The following is an 18,365-nucleotide window of genomic DNA, read 5'->3' on the forward strand; positions in this document are numbered from 1 at the left end:
AAGTTGTCTCCGGCTGATAAGTCATCACACCTCCCCTTTGCTTCGCGTCCTCTGACCACGTTCCGCTGTGTGGTGAGGAGATGTACTAAGCTCTGGAGAGTGATAAACTCCCAGCCACTCAGCTCCTAACTGTCATGTTACAGGCTGTTTTTTTAAGGAGCTGAGTGGCTGGTAGTTTATCACTCTCCAGAGCTTAGTATATCTGCCCCATATGTTTGTATTCTTTTACTTCAATTTATATTGGTAAAGGTGTTTTTATACTTATTGTGCGCTCCCCGTGTATATACTATATATTAACTGAAGTACCCAGCGTTCCCCAGGTTTAAGTCTTCAAGTTATTAAGTATTCTGGTGTGATGTCGTCCAGATCCATCCAGTGGAAGGCCCTGAACAGGCTCCCTGGGTCCAAAGTTCTGCCCGATGCCCTCCATCGTCAGGTCCGACCAGAACCCCAACCATTCCATTAGGCGCCCCAGACCAATTGCCAATCCATCCAGTGGAAGGCCCAGAACAGGCTCCTCGGGTCAAAGTTCTCCCCAGCGTACACCAACGGGAGGTCCGTTCGGCACCCTAACCCCTACATAAACTATTAGGAAGTATTCAGATGACGCGTAGAATGCCCGGCGCTGTCTCCCCTCCTCCTCCTCTGATTGGTCATACGACACACGTCTGCTTTGTAAGGCAGATAATTAGGGGGTTATTCATGAAAGGTTGGAGAGAGAGAGAAAATTGTGAGAGATAAACGACCAATCAATTGGCTCCTAACTGTCATTTTTCAAACAGCCTGTAACATGACAGGAGCCGATTGGTTGGTACTTTACATCTCAATTTCTTTCATGAATACCCCCCTTAGTCTCATTGAGAGCTGCTGGTTGGGCGCCGGCTCAGTGTAGGCACTGCAGGGGAACCGCAACCACGGTACGATTACAATGTGGTAATCGTACTGTGGTGCCGCCGTCGCCTAGTGGATGTGCGGCTTAACTTAGAGGCGTTGTTCTTAAAGTAACAGTAACCGCACACAGCTTAAATGCATGTGCAATTGTGGTACTTCTATGTCTCGCAGCTGGCGTGGTAATGAGGGACCCACTGCTGGGGATCCAGACCACCACTCTATTTGCTTGCAGTCGTTCCCTGTTCACAGAGCGCCAGAATCACAGGCCAGCGGCTCTCCTATAGGGTCACTGACAGGATACTTGTTGCAGCGCACTTGAATCCGCTCTCCTTACATGGTCCCCACTGTATGCTGCACCGAGCTCAGCCAGGGTCACTGCTGCTCTTCTCCCAGTCTCCTCTCCAGACTTGGGATGTAGGGACTGGGTGTGTCTCCCCGTCACTCACTCAGGGGTCCGGCAGCAGCACCCCAGTGATCCCATAGACTCTTAGGACCTGGGTCTCCTCTCTGTAGGCTTCTCTGATTATCCCAAACCACACAGGGATCTTTGTTCTCTCAGGCAATCCCCCCTCTCATTGGGATGCTGACCACTGTAATGCCCCACACCCTTATATGCACACCCCCCTCTCAAGTGTGTTTCTCCTCCCAGCCACCCAGGCTTCTGGGACAGAGCACAGTTAGCTCTGCCCAAACAGGGTCATTTTCTAGTATACTAAGATGGTAGTATACTAAGATGGTGGCCACCATTCTGTAGTGTATTAAGCTGGCGGCCACCATTCTGTAGTGTATTAAGATGGCGGCCACCATTCTGTAGTGTATTAAGATGACGGGCACCATTCTGTAGTGTATTAAGCTGGCGGCCACCATTCTGTAGTGTATTAAGCTGGCGGCCACCATTCTGTAGTGTATTAAGATGACGGGCACCATTCTGTAGTGTATTAAGCTGGCGGGCACCATTTTGGTGAAGCTATGCCATGCATGACTAGCCTTGTTACTTGACTGGTCTTCTGCAGGCCAGCATCAGTTATGTGGTTTTTTTGTGGAATAAAAGATATATTTTACTAATTATCGGTAAATTGTCAACAGCCCGGACATGAAATGATGACGCTCTGCTTCCTATACATAGGGACCATTCATCATTTCCTCCTCTGGCCTCCTGGGGGGGGGGGGGGGGATGCTATCAAACCGTGTACAGAGGACAGGTGGAGACGTCGCCACACGCTCGGCCAGACATGTTGGGAGGTCGGGTGAAGGCTGGGACATGGATTTATAATGAGTATTCCAGAACCAGCCGCAGGAGCTTATGTAAATTTAATGCATTACAGAATTACATTTATTTTTGAGAGTAGAATAAAACAATACACAGAAAGGTGTCTGGGATGTGATGTGAATCAGGTAACATGACATTATCACGGAATATTATATATAAGAGGAACTGCTCATTCTCTCTGAGTTAGAAGGTGATTTGCAGATGTGTGGAATCTGTTAATGAGAGGAGTCAGCTCCTCAGACGAGGGTCTGTGCGGTAATAACGGCGGTGACACAGGTGGAATGGGACATTGTATTACAGTACTTTGTCTGGTCACAGCGATATTGTTTCTGCTGCTGTTCCGAGCCAGCGCGCCCGTCTTATGTAAATGAGATCACTCTGCAACATCGCTGGAGGAATTATAAGTATAATACTGATTGCTTTATACACAGAAAGCGCCTTCACAAATATATATGGAAATGTCTCCGCTGTTTTCTAGTACTTGAGATGCTTATGGGCTCACCCACTATCTACAAAGCTGACGGAAAGGAAGCTTGGTGGGGTCTGCACTCTGTATATCCCCAGGCGTCACTGATGAATGGAACCAAGAAAACACAACACAAAAGTAACACTTGTAGATACCCCTGTAATGACCCCTGTAATGACCCCTGTAATGACCTCTGTAATGACCCCCATCCTTCATGGCCATTCTCTCTCTTTAGTAAAGCATATTTGCTATTGTTTCTGTGTGTAGCGCCCCCTTTGGGTGTAAGTCCATGTGCAGGACAGGATCTGGTCAATATCCCAGCACATGGGATGCCGACGCTTAGAATATTGGCGCTGGAATTCTGACACCTGTCAGAATCCCGACGCCGGCATCCCGAAGGTAAGTAGCAAGGTTAACGGGAGGGTTAGGGTTGGGCACTAGGGGGGAGGGTTAGGATTAGGCACTAGGGGACGAGTTAGGCAAAAGGGGATGGGTTAGGCACTTGAGGGAGGGTTAGGGTTAGGCACTAGGGGGAGGGGGAGGGTTAGGCACTAGGGGGAAGGTTAGGGTTAGGCACTTGGGGGAGGGTTAGGGTTAGGCACTTGGGGGAGGGTTAGGGTTAGGCACTAGGGGGAGGGGGAGGGTTAGGCACTAGGGGAGGGGTTAGGGTTAGGCACTAGGGGATGGGTTAGGCACTAAGGGGGGGGTTAGGATTAGGCACTAGGGGGAGGAGTATCAGGTTTAGGGTGCGGGAAAGGGAAGGTTAGGTTTAGGCACCAGGGAGGGGTATGGGTAGAAGAAGGGTTAGGATACCTATCGACAAGTGTCGGTATCCTAACCCTGTCAGGATGCTGGCATTGGGATTTTGACCGCTAGCATCCCGTACCCAACCCATGTGGGACTGGTCTGGAGTAGGGAGTACTGGCAGGATCACGGTGTTATTCTGGTGGAGTGATTGAGAAGTCAAGGTCAGGACTCGTTCAGTTTCTCTAAACCTTAGGACTACGCTTGGACTTTCCGAGATGCGTTGAGAATGCGTTTTCACATACAGGTCTAAAGTCTTACACTGGACCTTGAGCCCTCCCCATCCAGGTGCTACAGATAGTGACAGCTGCATGTCAGTGTTTCGCTAAATCTCAGCACTTATTCTACCTCCCAACTATCCCATCCCCATCTCAGCTAGATACTCCTGCCTCCTACCTCCTGCCTTCTGCCTCCCAACCATCCCATCCCGATCTCAGCTAGATACTTACTGCCTCCTACCTCCAGCCTTCTGCCTCCCAACCATCCCATCCCGATCTCAGCTAGATACTCCTGCCTCCAGCCTTCTGCCTCCCAACTATCCCATCCCGATCTCAGCTAGAAACTCCTGCTTCCTACCTCCTGCCTCCCAACCATCCCATCCCATCCCGATCTCAGCTAGATACTCCTGCCTCCTACCTCCAACCTCCTACCTCCCAACCATCCCATCCCGATCTCAGCTAGATACTCATGCCTCCTACCTCCAGCTTCCTACCTCCTGCCTCCCAACCATCCCATCCCGATCTCAGCTAGATACTCCTGCTTCCTACCTCCTGCCTCCCAACCATCCCATCCCGATCTCAGCTAGATACTCCTGCCTCCTACCTCCAACCTCCTACCTCCCAACCATCCCATCCCGATCTCAGCTAGATACTCCTGCCTCCTACCTCCAGCCTCCTACCTCCCAACCATGCCACCCAGATCTCAGCTAGATACTCCTGCCTCGTACCTCCTGCCTTCTGCCTCCCAACCATCCCATCCCGATCTCCGCTAGATACTCCTGCCTCCTGCCTCCCAACCATCCCATCCCGATCTCCGCTAGATACTCCTGCCTTCTGCCTCCCAACCATCCCATCCCGATCTCAGCTAGATACTCCTACCTCCAGCCTCCTACCTCCTGCCTAGATCCTGATTACATCCCTGCGGCAGTATCCTCATAATAAATTATTGGGATACTTAAATAGTGAGTATACCACAAAAGCTGTGTAATAAGTAGGCCCCTTAGTACACAACTTCTACTATTCTGTGTTTTTCCTAACTTTGTGCTATTAATGTCTTATGAACTGCAATAAGGAATGTAGATTGGAACCAGTGAGAACTGCAGCTTCTGTTAAATTGCACAAAGGATCAGATTACCTCAACTCCCTGCCCTAGCCCGTGCCCAACTCCCTGCCCTAGCCCGGGCCCAACTCCCTGCCCTAGCCCGGGCCAAGCTCCCTGCCCTAGCCCGGGCCAAGCTCCCTGCCCTAGCCCGGGCCAAGCTCCCTGCCCTAGCCCGGGCCCAGCTCCCTGCCCTAGCCCGGGCCCAGCTCCCTGCCCTAGCCCGGGCCCAGCTCCCTGCCCTAGCCCGGGCCAAGCTCCCTGCCCTAGCCCGGGCCTGCTTTTACTAACAATGAACTTAATGATCTCACCATTATAAAGTAGGAACGATGGGTGGTACATGATATGACATATACAGCAGCTCGTCATCTCCCCGCTCTCCCCCCAGACTGACGCCACGTACTGGAGAAAATGCCATTCTAATATTCTGATTCAGCTCTCAGATCATTTCATGGCCCAATACATCTGCATTAGTCGTCTTAGAAATAGCATTACGGCCATTAATTCCTTGAATAATCATGTTTGACATTATACATCAACAGCCCATTAAATATTGTATAAACCATTGGATATCTGTCATAATGTGTTTCATCAAAAGAATGAAATGACTTTTTGTTACGTATAACTGAAGCTGACAGGAAGTAGCGAGGGCACCGAGATCTCCCAGACGTTATTGTGTACGGTAATATGCTCGGCCTATACCGGTAAATAACAGCGTATCGCGCTCTGAGGCTCGGTTCGTACTGTCGGTGACTCATTCTCACTCTGTGGGGTTTATTTACTATGCGGCGACTTGTAAATGCTGCCGCCTCCCTGAGTGTTTAACATGCGCAATGCTTCTTATAGCAATAAATGTCATTGCCCTTTTACATTTTGGGCGCACTCACCAGGGCGTGGCAGCGTTTACAATCCGCTGATTAGTAAATAAGCCCTCAGAGCCTTCAAGTGAACACGATGAATTATGTGTTTATACATTTTTTATAGCCAAGTAAAATCCCTTATTTTTAGACTTGTTATAAAACCCAGAGATGTGACTCAGTGACGTTAATGATTGTTGCGGCATACGTTGTTGCGTGGGAAGGTAATTATGTATGTCAGTGTCCTGGGTAATTAGCTGACTTTATGTTCTGCGCTTTATTACAGAGGAGCTGAAGGAGAAGCTGACGCAGTACGTGGACGAGGTTAATAAACGCAAACCCCAATTCATTAAGGTTGTCCGGCACAGCAAACAGGAGGGGCTCATACGGTCTAGAGTCAGTGGCTGGAGAGCGGCCACGGCACCAGTGGTGGCTCTTTTCGATGCTCATGTTGAGTTCAATGTGGGGTGGTGAGTATGAGGCGTGTAATATCCGTGTTCTACGTGTGCTGCTGTTACTAGAGAAGATGAGCATTAGAACAGACGTGATTGGATGTGCTGGTATCATACTGACATAGAACAGCGGCCGTCTCTTCTGCCCGCCACTTATGTATGTATGAGAGAAGAACCACAAGTAGCACAAAGGCTGGATAGACACAGCAGTTACTAAACCTCCTATAATGATCTATCAGATGGTGAGAACATCCCCGGTCTCAGTAGCGGTTCCATTCCTGGGACTGGCCCATTTACTTGCCCAAGAAACGTCGTTATATTGTTTGTTCTTGAGTTGAGTGATTCCCAGTTTACCACAAAGCTGATTACAGCTAGACTATCCCTGCGCTGACAGTCTGGTATCTCTTTGGATCAGTACACAGAAAAATAAAAGGTAGATGCACTATACAAACATTACTTTATATGATGAAAAATGTATAATAATTTATATAGTAGAGGTTTTTTGCATAATTGTGGCCAGTTATCGGCTTACCCACCATGTCCAGGTAAGTCCCTCATCATCGGGTAAGTCCCTAACATTCAAAGAGTTTAAGTCCACCCCAAGGCACCACACTAGTGAAAGAAGGCAAGTGCCACCCCACAACTGACATACTATGTACATGTATTAAGGTCTTACCTTCTTTCACTAGTGTGCAATCCCAGACCACGACAGACGTAACACGACGCCTAGGAGTTTATCTGCGGGGGTCTATGGCTACAATGGGAAAAGCAGGGGCTTCCTAAACCTACCAGGGAATCTAGATATTTAATAAATATATAGCAGACACAAGGAAGGAGCAGGAAATGGTTCTGTAGTGGGCAGGATAGTGTAGACCACAAATGCTGCATTATATTTATTATGAATAAAGTGTACAAGTAATTACTGGCAGCCATAACCTCATGCCGCGTACTGGCTGTACTTGCCGCACACGGTGACCCAGCACCATATAATAATCCTTCTGCGATGAGAGGGGTGGTCTCTTACCTGAATTGCCCACATTAAGGTGGGATAAGCTCCCTCCAAGGGAGAGGAAAATAAGATTGGCACATTCTGCAGTTACAATAGAATTTTGGCATTTCTGGGCTACACAGCTAATAGTAGAGAGATGGAATTCCTTGTTTTCCAGGTCGCTCAGAGCCAGCAGCACAGGAAGGGTTTAAAACTCTCACACACCTGTTGCTCATTGCTCCTGATGCTGGATAAGCTAGCCAGGCGATAGGCTGGGGGTGGTGGTTAGCATTAGAGTGCCAGGACCTGGAGTGTCCAAGGGCTATTCTGGGAGAGTATGCCCAAATTGTGGCTGCAAGCCACTGCTGACACAAGGAGTGCTGAGACTTTTATGTTATGTGCCTGTATGTGTGCAGGCCTAACCTCACGTGTGCCTGTATGTGTGCAGGCCTAACCTCACGTGTGCCTGTATGTGTGCAGGCCTAACCTCCTATGTGCCTGTATGTGTGCAGGCCTAACCTCCTATGTGCCTGTATGTGTGCAGGCCTAACCTCACATGTGCCTGTATGTGTGCAGGCCTAACCTCACATGTGCCTGTATGTGTGCAGGCCTAACCTCATATGTGCCTGTATGTGTGCAGGCCTAACCTCACGTGTGCTAAGGTGCAGTGTCTGCTGGGGCCAATAAAAGACACATATCAATACCCCGTGTTACACTTTATACAGACGTGTTCGCTATGTGTAGATAGTTAGGTGGGCTGTAATCACCATGGAATAATCATTACATGAGCAGATGTACTCACTGTGAGTTTCCTCTACAAGAACATTTTGTTGGAGTTAAAATGAAATATTCCTACTAATCGCTGTCCTGTTTAATCTTTTATAAACCCATTTACAGTGTAAAAACTTTGAAGTTGTCTCCAAAACATTCAATATATGAAGGAATGAGACATAAAACTTCATGAGCTAATATAAGACTGGCTGCTCGGTAATGTAATGGAGTGGAAATCACAATGTTGGGTTATGACAGGAGCCAGCGCCTATGGAATAACTCGGAACACTTCAGGAACGTTGCAATATTCTCACGTTCCGGTTACCAGCTGCAGAGGAGGCCACATACAGATATGTCAGATGCACCTACCTGTGACGTCTACCTTTGGGAGGGCACAAAGGCATCTACACATTTTGAGTTTGCATTGTGTGTAAAAATAATATATATAATATATATATAGGGGGGGGGCATGGTGTTTAAAGTGCTGCACCTCAAAAGGGAATCTGTATTTTTAATACCGGCTGCTAAATAGCCATCGGATCAAACACCATTGGCGGAGCCCCGACGGACCTAATTCCCGACCTGGGGCTGGTAAGTAACCTAACCCTCCCCTCTCTCCCTCCTATCCCTCCCTTTCCCTTAGTGGTGCCTAAGCCCAACCTCCCCCCCCCCCAATTAGTGCCTAAACCTAACCCTCCCGGGGGGTGCCTAACTCTAACTCTAAGTTCCCCTCGGGGATCCTTAAACCTAACTCTCCCCCCCCCCCCCCCCCCCACTCCTGTGGCTAAACGCCAAGACACCCGGCTTACATTCGTTTGGTATGCCGGTTGTCGGTATTTTGTAGTTGGGCTAATGATAGGTGTCGGGCTGTCAGTGTCGGGATATCGGTGGGCGGGATAGCGCCCGCCTGTAGCCTGACTGCATCCCCCTCAAAAGCTATAGGAGGTACGGATCTGAAATTTGGGATGGCTGGGGAGAACTGTCGCTCGATGCTGCATGCCAAATTTAAGAGCAATAACATAAAATATTAGGACATGGGAGTGATATAAATCTCCAACTGTCACTTTTTTCTGACATTCTCAGTTAGGACAACTTTTCTGCTATAGTCTATGGGGGATATTTGGGAAGGCAAAACTCAGGGTAGGGGGCGAATTTAGACTTGGGGATTGTTTTATTAGGTAGCTATTGTGCCAGGGTAAATGCTTTTGAGGTTCAGGTAAATTAGAAAGTTACAGATTTTAAACTATTACCTCACAATTGCGCCATTATACAGATAGTAAGCTTCAACTTGTTGGGCAGGCCTCAGTAGGTGCCTCCAGAAGGGTGTACTCAAAGTGGGTTCACTTGGGTGCACCAAGATGGCTGTCCTTTGTGGGCTGTAGCAGTGGTGGGACTCGGGGTAGGAAGCAGGCGTTAGCTGCGACGGTGCGGGCTGCAGGACCAGGGGGAGTTAGCGGTGGTGGTGCGGTCTGCAGGACCAGGGGGAGTTAGCGGTGGTGGTGCGGTCTGCAGGACCCGGGGGAGGTAGCAGACGTTAGCAGCAGACAGATGTAGACTCTGATCAGGAAGATTCGTGATGCTTGCATCTGTGTATAAATAAAACACAGAAGCACGGACAGGATAAGTGAGATCCCTCTGTGCTTCTGTGTTTAAAAAACGCGTACCCCTCCCCCAAAAGAACAACGAGCCACGAGCTTTGGAGACCCAGTATTGGTTGTGCAAAATACAGGGGACCCCTACGTCGTTTGTCCCCTGTAGTTTGGCAACCAGGACTGGTTCTGAAAAGGCCGATGCTCCTTGTGCTTCATACGGGGGGCCCCTACGTGGTTTGTCCCCTGTATTTAGCTCAACCGCTATTGGGTCTCCAGTGTCAGATGTTACTATGGTATACTGAGGTAACATTACCAGCATTTCATAAGTGTCAGATGTTACTATGGTATACCGAGGTAACATTACAGCATTACATAAGTGTCAGAGGCTTTTATTGACAATTACATGAAGTTTATGCAAAGAGTGAATATTTGCAGTGTGACCCTTCTTTTTTAAGACCTCTGCAATTGGCCCTGACAGCTGTCAATCAACTTCTGGGCCACATACTGACTGATGGCCGCCCATTCTTATCTAATCAATGCTTGGAGTTTGTCAGTATTTGTGGGTTTTTGTTTGTACATCCGCCTCTTGAGGATTGACCTCAAGTTCTCAATGGGATTAAGGTCTGGGGGGTTTCCTCACCATTGACCAAAATTTCTGTGTTTTGTTCCCCAAGCCGCTTAGTTATCACTTTTGCCATACTGTTCTTGGATGGTTGGGAGAAGTTGCTCTTGGAGGATGTCTTGGTACCATTCTTTATTCATGGCTGTGTTCTTAGGCAAAATTGTGAGTGATCCCACTCCCTTGGCTGAGAAGCAACCCCACACATGAATGGTCTCAGGATGCTTTACTGTTGGCATGACACAGGACTGATACAAAAACCCACAAATTCTGACAAACTCCAAGCATTGATTAGGTAAGAATGGGCGGCCATCAGTCAATATGTGGCCCCGAAGGTGAGTGACAGCTTGACAGGGCCAATTGCAGAGGTCTTGAAAAAGAAGGGTCAACACTGCAAATATTAACTCTCTGCATAAACTTCATGTAATTGTCAATGAAAGCCTTTCACACTTATACTGAGGTAACATTACAGCATTTCATACCATAGTAACATCTGACACTTATGTAATGTTACCTCAGTATACCATAGTAACATCTGACACTTATGTAATGTTACCTCAGTATACCATAGTAACATCTGACACTTATGTAATGTTACCTCAGTATACCATAGTAACATCTGACACTTATGTAATGTTACCTCAGTATACCATAGTAACATCTGACACTTATGTAATGTTACCTCAGTATACCATAGTAACATCTGACACTTATGTAATGCTGTAATGTTACCTCAGTATACCATAGTAACATCTGACACTTATGTAATGCTGTAATGTTGCCTCAGTATACCATAGTAACATCTGACACTTATGTAATGTTACCTCAGTATACCATAGTAACATCTGACACTTATGTAATGTTACCTCAGTATACCATAGTAACATCTGACACTTATGTAATGTTACCTCAGTATACCATAGTAACATCTGACAAGAAGGTGTAAATACACTGAAGCAGCAAACTTTGTGACAACCAATACTTGTGTCATTATCAGAACTTATGGCCATGGCTGTACAGATGTATGTAATGATCATACTGATTTGTCCATGCATCTGTGTATTATTGATTATTTTTTTTCAGATGCAAGCCGCACTGATCCATGTTTGCATCTCTGAATAATTTATTTTACACAGATGCCTGCATCATGGATGTCACTTATGCTTGTATGCATTTAGTGATCTTTAGATCTTGCATGATAGTTCTTAAGTCAAATGTGCTGTTTAAGCCCCATATCGTGTCCTGGAGTGACGGGGACTGTTTGAGGGAAAACGTTCACGATATCACATCGTGAGCACATCGTTCCGTGTGTAGGGACCTTAAGAAGCAGTTCAGGGCTGGGACCATCGGGGTACTTAGGGTTAGGCACCCCCGGGAGGGTTAGGTTAGGGAAAGGAGGGGTTAGGGTTAGGCACCACTGGAGGGGGATTGGGGTTAGGCACCCCACCAGGAGGGTTAGGTTTATAGTGTGGGGAGGGGGGGTTATTTTAGGCACTAACGAGGGGAGGTTAGCGTAAGGCACTAGAGGGGAAGGTTAGGGTTAGGCACCACTAAGGGAGGGTTAGGGGAGGGAGAGGAGGGGGTAGGGTACTTACCTGCTGCAGTCGGGATTTCGATCCGTCGGGCTGCTATTGTGGGTATTTGATCCAGCGGCTGAATAACCGCCGGCATTACATACAGATTCATGTGTGTATATGTATATATAATATATATTTTATTTTTACAGAACCCACTAACTCAGGGTGTTACGTGAAATGGTCATTATTAGTTTCCTTTTACTCTATGAATTTTGTTTCCTTGTTCTTAAACATCAAAACGTGAGGGGAGGAATTTCGTTATCATCTTCTTGCAACGTGATGACAAAGGGATGATGATGATGATGATGACGACAAAGGGATGATGATGATGATGATGATGATGATGGTGGTGGTGGTGGTTCTTGTCTCCTTAGGGCAGAGCCGGTGCTGAGCAGGATCCAGGAGAACCGAAAAGTCATCATATCTCCATCTTTTGACAACATCAAGTACGATACCTTTGAAATTGAAGAGTATCCTCTGTCTGCTCAGGGGTTTGATTGGGAATTATGGTGTCGTTATCTGAATCCTCCAAAGTCCTGGTGGAAGATGGAAAATGCTACAGCTCCCATCAGGTACAGGAGGCATCCCTAATATATATATATATATACTCATATGTATTTATTACCAGATATTTATATATGGCACACACATACACCACAGTGCTGTACAGAGAGTATTCAGCCATTCACATCAGTCCCTGCCCCAGAGGAGCTTACACTCTATATTCCCTATCACATGTACACACACATACACCGCAGTGCTGTACAGAGAGTATTCAGCCATTCACATCAGTCCCTGCCCCAGAGGAGCTTACACTCTATATTCCCTATCACATGTACACACACATACACCGCAGTGCTGTACAGAGAGTATTCAGCCATTCACATCAGTCCCTGCCCCAGAGGAGCTTACACTCTATATTCCCTATCACATGTACACACACATACACCGCAGTGCTGTACAGAGAGTATTCAGCCATTCACATCAGTCCCTGCCCCAGAGGAGCTTACACTCTATATTCCCTATCACATGTACACACACATACACGAGATGTGTCTTTATTTACCTAGTATTTGTGCCCCATATGGCGGCTGTTGGAGTTTTCAGATGGCGGTGTCGCAGTGCTGGGAGTGCACCTAGTAACACATATACAGTATACAGCGTATAACAGTGGTTACCCTAGGATGGACTTTTATAGCTAATAAAAACCGGCGAATTTGCTGTCATGGAGCTCTCAGTACAACTCCTGTAATATTAGTTGCAGCTGCCCAAATGAAGACTGTTTTTACAATATAAAAAATGTGTTGTAGGTGCGCGGCGGTATTGGTGGTGCGCGACGGTGGCCGGTGTGGGCGGCGGTGTCGGATGTGCGTGTAATATGCGTGCACTTGTTTTGGATGTGGGCGCCACAGTGTGATTTATTTTACAAACTTGTTGACTTATCACTGTTTTGTTTGCTTTAGAAGCCCTGCACTGATTGGCTGTTTCATCGTAGACAGACTGTACTTTGAAGAGATTGGGCTGCTGGACGAAGGAATGGAGGTTTATGGTGGCGAGAATGTGGAGCTGGGAGTTCGGGTAAATATCTATATGTAACATGGACGCCTTTATAATGCACTGACACTGGCTCAGGGGAAATGCGAGGAGAAATGACGTCACAGAAAGGGTAGTGGATGAGTGGAAAAGCCCCCATCAGAGGTGGTAGAAGCTAAGACGGTGGAACAATGTAAACACGCTTGGGATAGGCATAAGAGTGTCCCAAAGAGAGACCTAAGGAGCAAATGGGGTTGAAGTTGCCAAAAGGATAAATGAAAAAGGGGCAGACTAGATGGGCCAAGTGGTTCTCATCTGCCATCACATTCCATGTTTCTTTCACAGAGGCCGCCTGCGGTCACTAGTAATGGGTAAGTGTAACTAGTAATGAGTATGTGTGACTAGTAATGGGAATGTGTGACTAGTAATGGTGTGACTAGTAATGGGTAGGTGTGGCTAGTGATGAGTAGGTGTAACTAGTAATGGGAATGTGTGACTAGTAATGAGTATGTGTGACTAGTAATGGGTATGTGTGACTAGCAATGAGTAGGTGTGAGTATTGTAGTAATGTAATGAGTAGGTGTGAGTATTGTAGTAATGTAATGAGTAGGTGTGAGTATTGTAGTAATGTAATGAGTAGGTGTGAGTATTGTAGTAATGTAATGTGTAGGTGTGACTAGTAGTGAGTAGGTGTTAGTAAAGTAATGAGCAGGTGTGACTAGTAATGAGTATGTGTAACTAGTAATGAGTAGGTGTGAGTATTGCAGTAATGTAATGAGTAGGTGTGACTAGTAATGAGTATGTGTGACTAGTAATGGGAATGTGTGACTAGTAATGGGAATGTGTGACTAGTAGTAAGTAGGTGTAACTAGTAATGAGTAGGTGTGAGTATTGTAGTAGTGTAATGGGTAGGTGTAACTAGTAATGAGTATGTGTGAGTATTGTAGTAATGTAATGAGTAAGTGTTAGTAATGTAATGAGCAGGTGTGACTAGTAATGAGTAGGTGTGAGTATTGTAGTAATGTAATGGGTAGGTGTAACTAGTAATGAGTAGGTGTGAGTATTGTAGTAATGTAATGGGTAGGTGTAACTAGTAATGAGTAGGTGTGAGTATTGTAGTAGTGTAATGGGTAGGTGTAACTAGTAATGAGTAGATGTGAGTATTGTAGTAATGTAATGAGTAGGTGTGACTAGTAATGGGAATGTGTGACTAGTAGTAAGTAGGTGTAACTAGTAATGAGTAGGTGTGAGTATTGTAGTAGTGTAATGGGTAGGTGTAACTAGTAATGAGTATGTGTGAGTATTGTAGTAATGTAATGGGTAGGTGTAACTAGTAATGAGTAGGTGTGACTAGTGATGGTGTGACTTTTAATTGGTAGGTGTGACTAGTAATGAGTAAGTGTTAGTAATGTAATGAGCAGGTGTAACTAATAATGAGTAGGTGTGAGTATTGTAGTAATGTAATGAGTAGGTGTGACTAGTAATGGGTAGGTGTAACTAGTAATGAGTAGGTGTGAGTATTGTAGTAGTGTAATGGGTAGGTGTAACTAGTAATGAGTAGATGTGAGTATTGTAGTAATGTAATGAGTAGGTGTGACTAGTAATGGGAATGTGTGACTAGTAGTAAGTAGGTGTAACTAGTAATGAGTAGGTGTGAGTATTGTAGTAGTGTAATGGGTAGGTGTAACTAGTAATGAGTATGTGTGAGTATTGTAGTAATGTAATGGGTAGGTGTAACTAGTAATGAGTAGGTGTGACTAGTGATGGTGTGACTTTTAATTGGTAGGTGTGACTAGTAATGAGTAAGTGTTAGTAATGTAATGAGCAGGTGTAACTAATAATGAGTAGGTGTGAGTATTGTAGTAATGTAATGAGTAGGTGTGACTAGTAATGGGAATGTGTGACTAGTAATGAGTAGGTGTGAGTATTGTAGTAGTGTAATGGGTAGGTGTAACTAGTAATGAGTATGTGTGAGTATTGTAGTAATGTAATGGGTAGGTGTAACTAGTAATGAGTAGGTGTGAGTATTGTAGTAATGTAATGAGTAGGTGTGACTAGTAATGAGTATGTGTGAGTATTGTAGTAATGTAATGGGTAGGTGTAACTAGTAATGAGTATGTGTGACTAGTGATGGTGTGACTTTTAATTGGTAGGTGTGACTAGTAATGAGTAAGTGTTAGTAATGTAATGAGCAGGTGTGACTAGTAATGAGTAGGTGTGAGTATTGTAGTAATGTAATGGGTAGGTGTGACTAGTAATGAGTAGGTGTGAGTATTGTAGTAATGTAATGGGTAGGTGTAACTAGTAATGAGTAGGTGTGAGTATTGTAGTAATGTAATGAGTAGGTGTGACTAGTAATGGGAATGTGTGACTAGTAGTAAGTAGGTGTAACTAATAATGAGTAGGTGTGAGTATTGTAGTAATGTAATGAGTAGGTGTGACTAGTAATGAGTAGGTGTGAGTATTGTAGTAATGTAATGGGTAGGTGTGACTAGTAATGAGTAGGTGTGAGTATTGTAGTAATGTAATGGGTAGGTGTAACTAGTAATGAGTAGGTGTGAGTATTGTAGTAATGTAATGAGTAGGTGTGACTAGTAATGGGAATGTGTGACTAGTAATGGGAATGTGTGACTAGTAGTAAGTAGGTGTAACTAATAATGAGTAGGTGTGAGTATTGTAGTAATGTAATGAGTAGGTGTGACTAGTAATGGGTAGGTGTAACTAGTAATGAGTATGTGTGAGTATTGTAGTAATGTAATGGGTAGGTGTAACTAGTAATGAGTAGGTGTGAGTATTGTAGTAATGTAATGAGTAGGTGTGACTAGTAATGAGTATGTGTGAGTATTGTAGTAATGTAATGGGTAGGTGTAACTAGTAATGAGTATGTGTGACTAGTGATGGTGTGACTTTTAATTGGTAGGTGTGACTAGTAATGAGTAAGTGTTAGTAATGTAATGAGCAGGTGTGACTAGTAATGAGTAGGTGTGAGTATTGTAGTAATGTAATGGGTAGGTGTGACTAGTAATGAGTAGGTGTGAGTATTGTAGTAATGTAATGGGTAGGTGTAACTAGTAATGAGTAGGTGTGAGTATTGTAGTAATGTAATGAGTAGGTGTGACTAGTAATGGGAATGTGTGACTAGTAGTAAGTAGGTGTAACTAATAATGAGTAGGTGTGAGTATTGTAGTAATGTAATGAGTAGGTGTGACTAGTAATGAGTAGGTGTGAGTATTGTAGTAATGTAATGGGTAGGTGTGACTAGTAATGAGTAGGTGTGAGTATTGTAGTAATGTAATGGGTAGGTGTAACTAGTAATGAGTAGGTGTGAGTATTGTAGTAATGTAATGAGTAGGTGTGACTAGTAATGGGAATGTGTGACTAGTAATGGGAATGTGTGACTAGTAGTAAGTAGGTGTAACTAATAATGAGTAGGTGTGAGTATTGTAGTAATGTAATGAGTAGGTGTGACTAGTAATGGGTAGGTGTAACTAGTAATGAGTATGTGTGAGTATTGTAGTAATGTAATGGGTAGGTGTAACTAATAATGAGTAGGTGTGAGTAATGTAGTAATGTAATGAGTAGGTGTGACTAGTAATGAGTAGGTGTGGCTAGTGATGAGTGGGTGTGGCTAGTAATGGTGTGGCTAGTAATGAGTAGGTGTGGCTAGTAATGAGTAGGTGTGACTAGTAATTAGTAGATGTGACTAGTAATGAGTAGGTGTGAGAAATGTAATGAGTAGGTGTGACTAGTAATGGGTATGTGTGACTAGTGATGGTGTGACTAATAATGGGTAGGTGTTACTAGTAATTGGTAGGTGTGACTAGTAATAAGTAGGTGTGAGTAATGTAGTAATGTAATGAGTAGGTGTGACTAGTAATGGTGTGACTTTTAATTGGTAGGTGTGACTAGTAATGAGTAGGTGTGAGTAATGTTGTAATTGGTAGGTGTGACTTGTAATGGTGTGACTAATAATGGGTAGGTGTGACTAGTATTACTATTTACGATTCCCCGTATGCACTGATTACAATATGGGAGCACGTTACTGTCAGACCTGTCTCTGGCAGGGTGCAGTATGCCCACTATGGGTGTATAATAGTGTGAGAAGGAAGCCAGTGTTGCCCGCTATATCTCTGGGTCAGAATAGGAAAAGATAAGGACCAATACTTTCTAATCCTGATCTAGTCTCATAGAACCAGAATTCATGGCTCCCAGGAGTCAGGCTCCCACGCTTTTACTATGGTAACATGTTAGCAGTTGTGACAGCACTATTATGGTAATGCAAAGGGGGCGTCATGCCTCCTTCATGTATTACTGATCCGACCTGCGTCCATGGACGCAGCATCGGAACATCTGCGAGATCCTCTCCCGGTGAGTGACCATGAGTTACCAATCAAGCCGGCGATCGCAGTTGCTCAAAAGGGGTCATGAAATCTCTATCAGCCAATGGAGATCCTGGCCTCTTCCCTCCCCACTCATGAAAAACAGAGGCCCTCACCACTCCTTCCCCACACAGAAACGGTAGCAGTCTGTCAATCGCAGACCCGTACTGCACATGCGCAGTACTGGTCTTGTGCCAGCACAGAACGGCTACAACCGGAGAAGTGCACTAACCAGCAGGGGAACATACATCTCTGTTGGTATGTGTGAAGGAGACCGGCCAAAGGAATGATGAGGACTTTGTTACGTTGTCACATTGTGAGCAGAATGAATCACGTGAGAGGTGAGAATGACCAATATAACGTCATTAATTCTGCTCCCCTGCCCCCTCCAGGCTGTGTGTGGCCCTCACCATCTCATAGGCCGTACTGTCTCACCATCTCATAGGCCGTACTGTCTCACCATCTCATAGGCCGTACTGTCTCACCATCTCATAGGTCGTACTGTCTCACCATCTCATAGGTCCTACTGTCTCACCATCTCATAGGCCCTACTGTCTCACCATCTCATAGGCCCTACTGTCTCACCATCTCATAGGCCCTACTATCTCACCATCTCATAGACTCTACTGTGTCACCATCTCATAAATTCTACTGTCTCACCATCTCATAGGTCCTACTGTCTCACCATCTCATAGGCCCTACTATCTCACCATCTCATAGACTCTACTGTGTCACCATCTCAAAAACTCTACTGTCTCACCATCTCATAGGTCCTACTGTCTCACCATCTCATAGGCCCTACTATCTCACCATCTCACAGACTCTACTGTGTCACCATCTCATAAACTC

At 45.4% G+C, this 18,365-nt stretch overlaps 1 protein-coding gene across 1 annotated transcript in view; it reads left to right on the top strand.

Annotated features, from left to right (window-relative positions):
* The window catches only part of GALNT18 (polypeptide N-acetylgalactosaminyltransferase 18), a 402,179-nt gene that overhangs the window by 313,788 nt on the left and 70,026 nt on the right, over positions 1-18,365 (top strand). The window contains exons 4-6 of the mRNA XM_088460523.1: positions 5,892-6,075; positions 11,979-12,176; positions 13,068-13,182. Of these exons, the coding sequence (XP_088316649.1) occupies positions 5,892-6,075; positions 11,979-12,176; positions 13,068-13,182 (497 nt within the window). The remainder of the gene's footprint in view (positions 1-5,891; positions 6,076-11,978; positions 12,177-13,067; positions 13,183-18,365) is intronic.

This window comes from Taudactylus pleione, unplaced genomic scaffold (genome assembly GCF_031769625.1).
Source record: "Taudactylus pleione unplaced genomic scaffold, aTauple2 ptg000047l, whole genome shotgun sequence".
NCBI classification, from domain to species: Eukaryota; Metazoa; Chordata; class Amphibia; order Anura; family Myobatrachidae; genus Taudactylus; species Taudactylus pleione.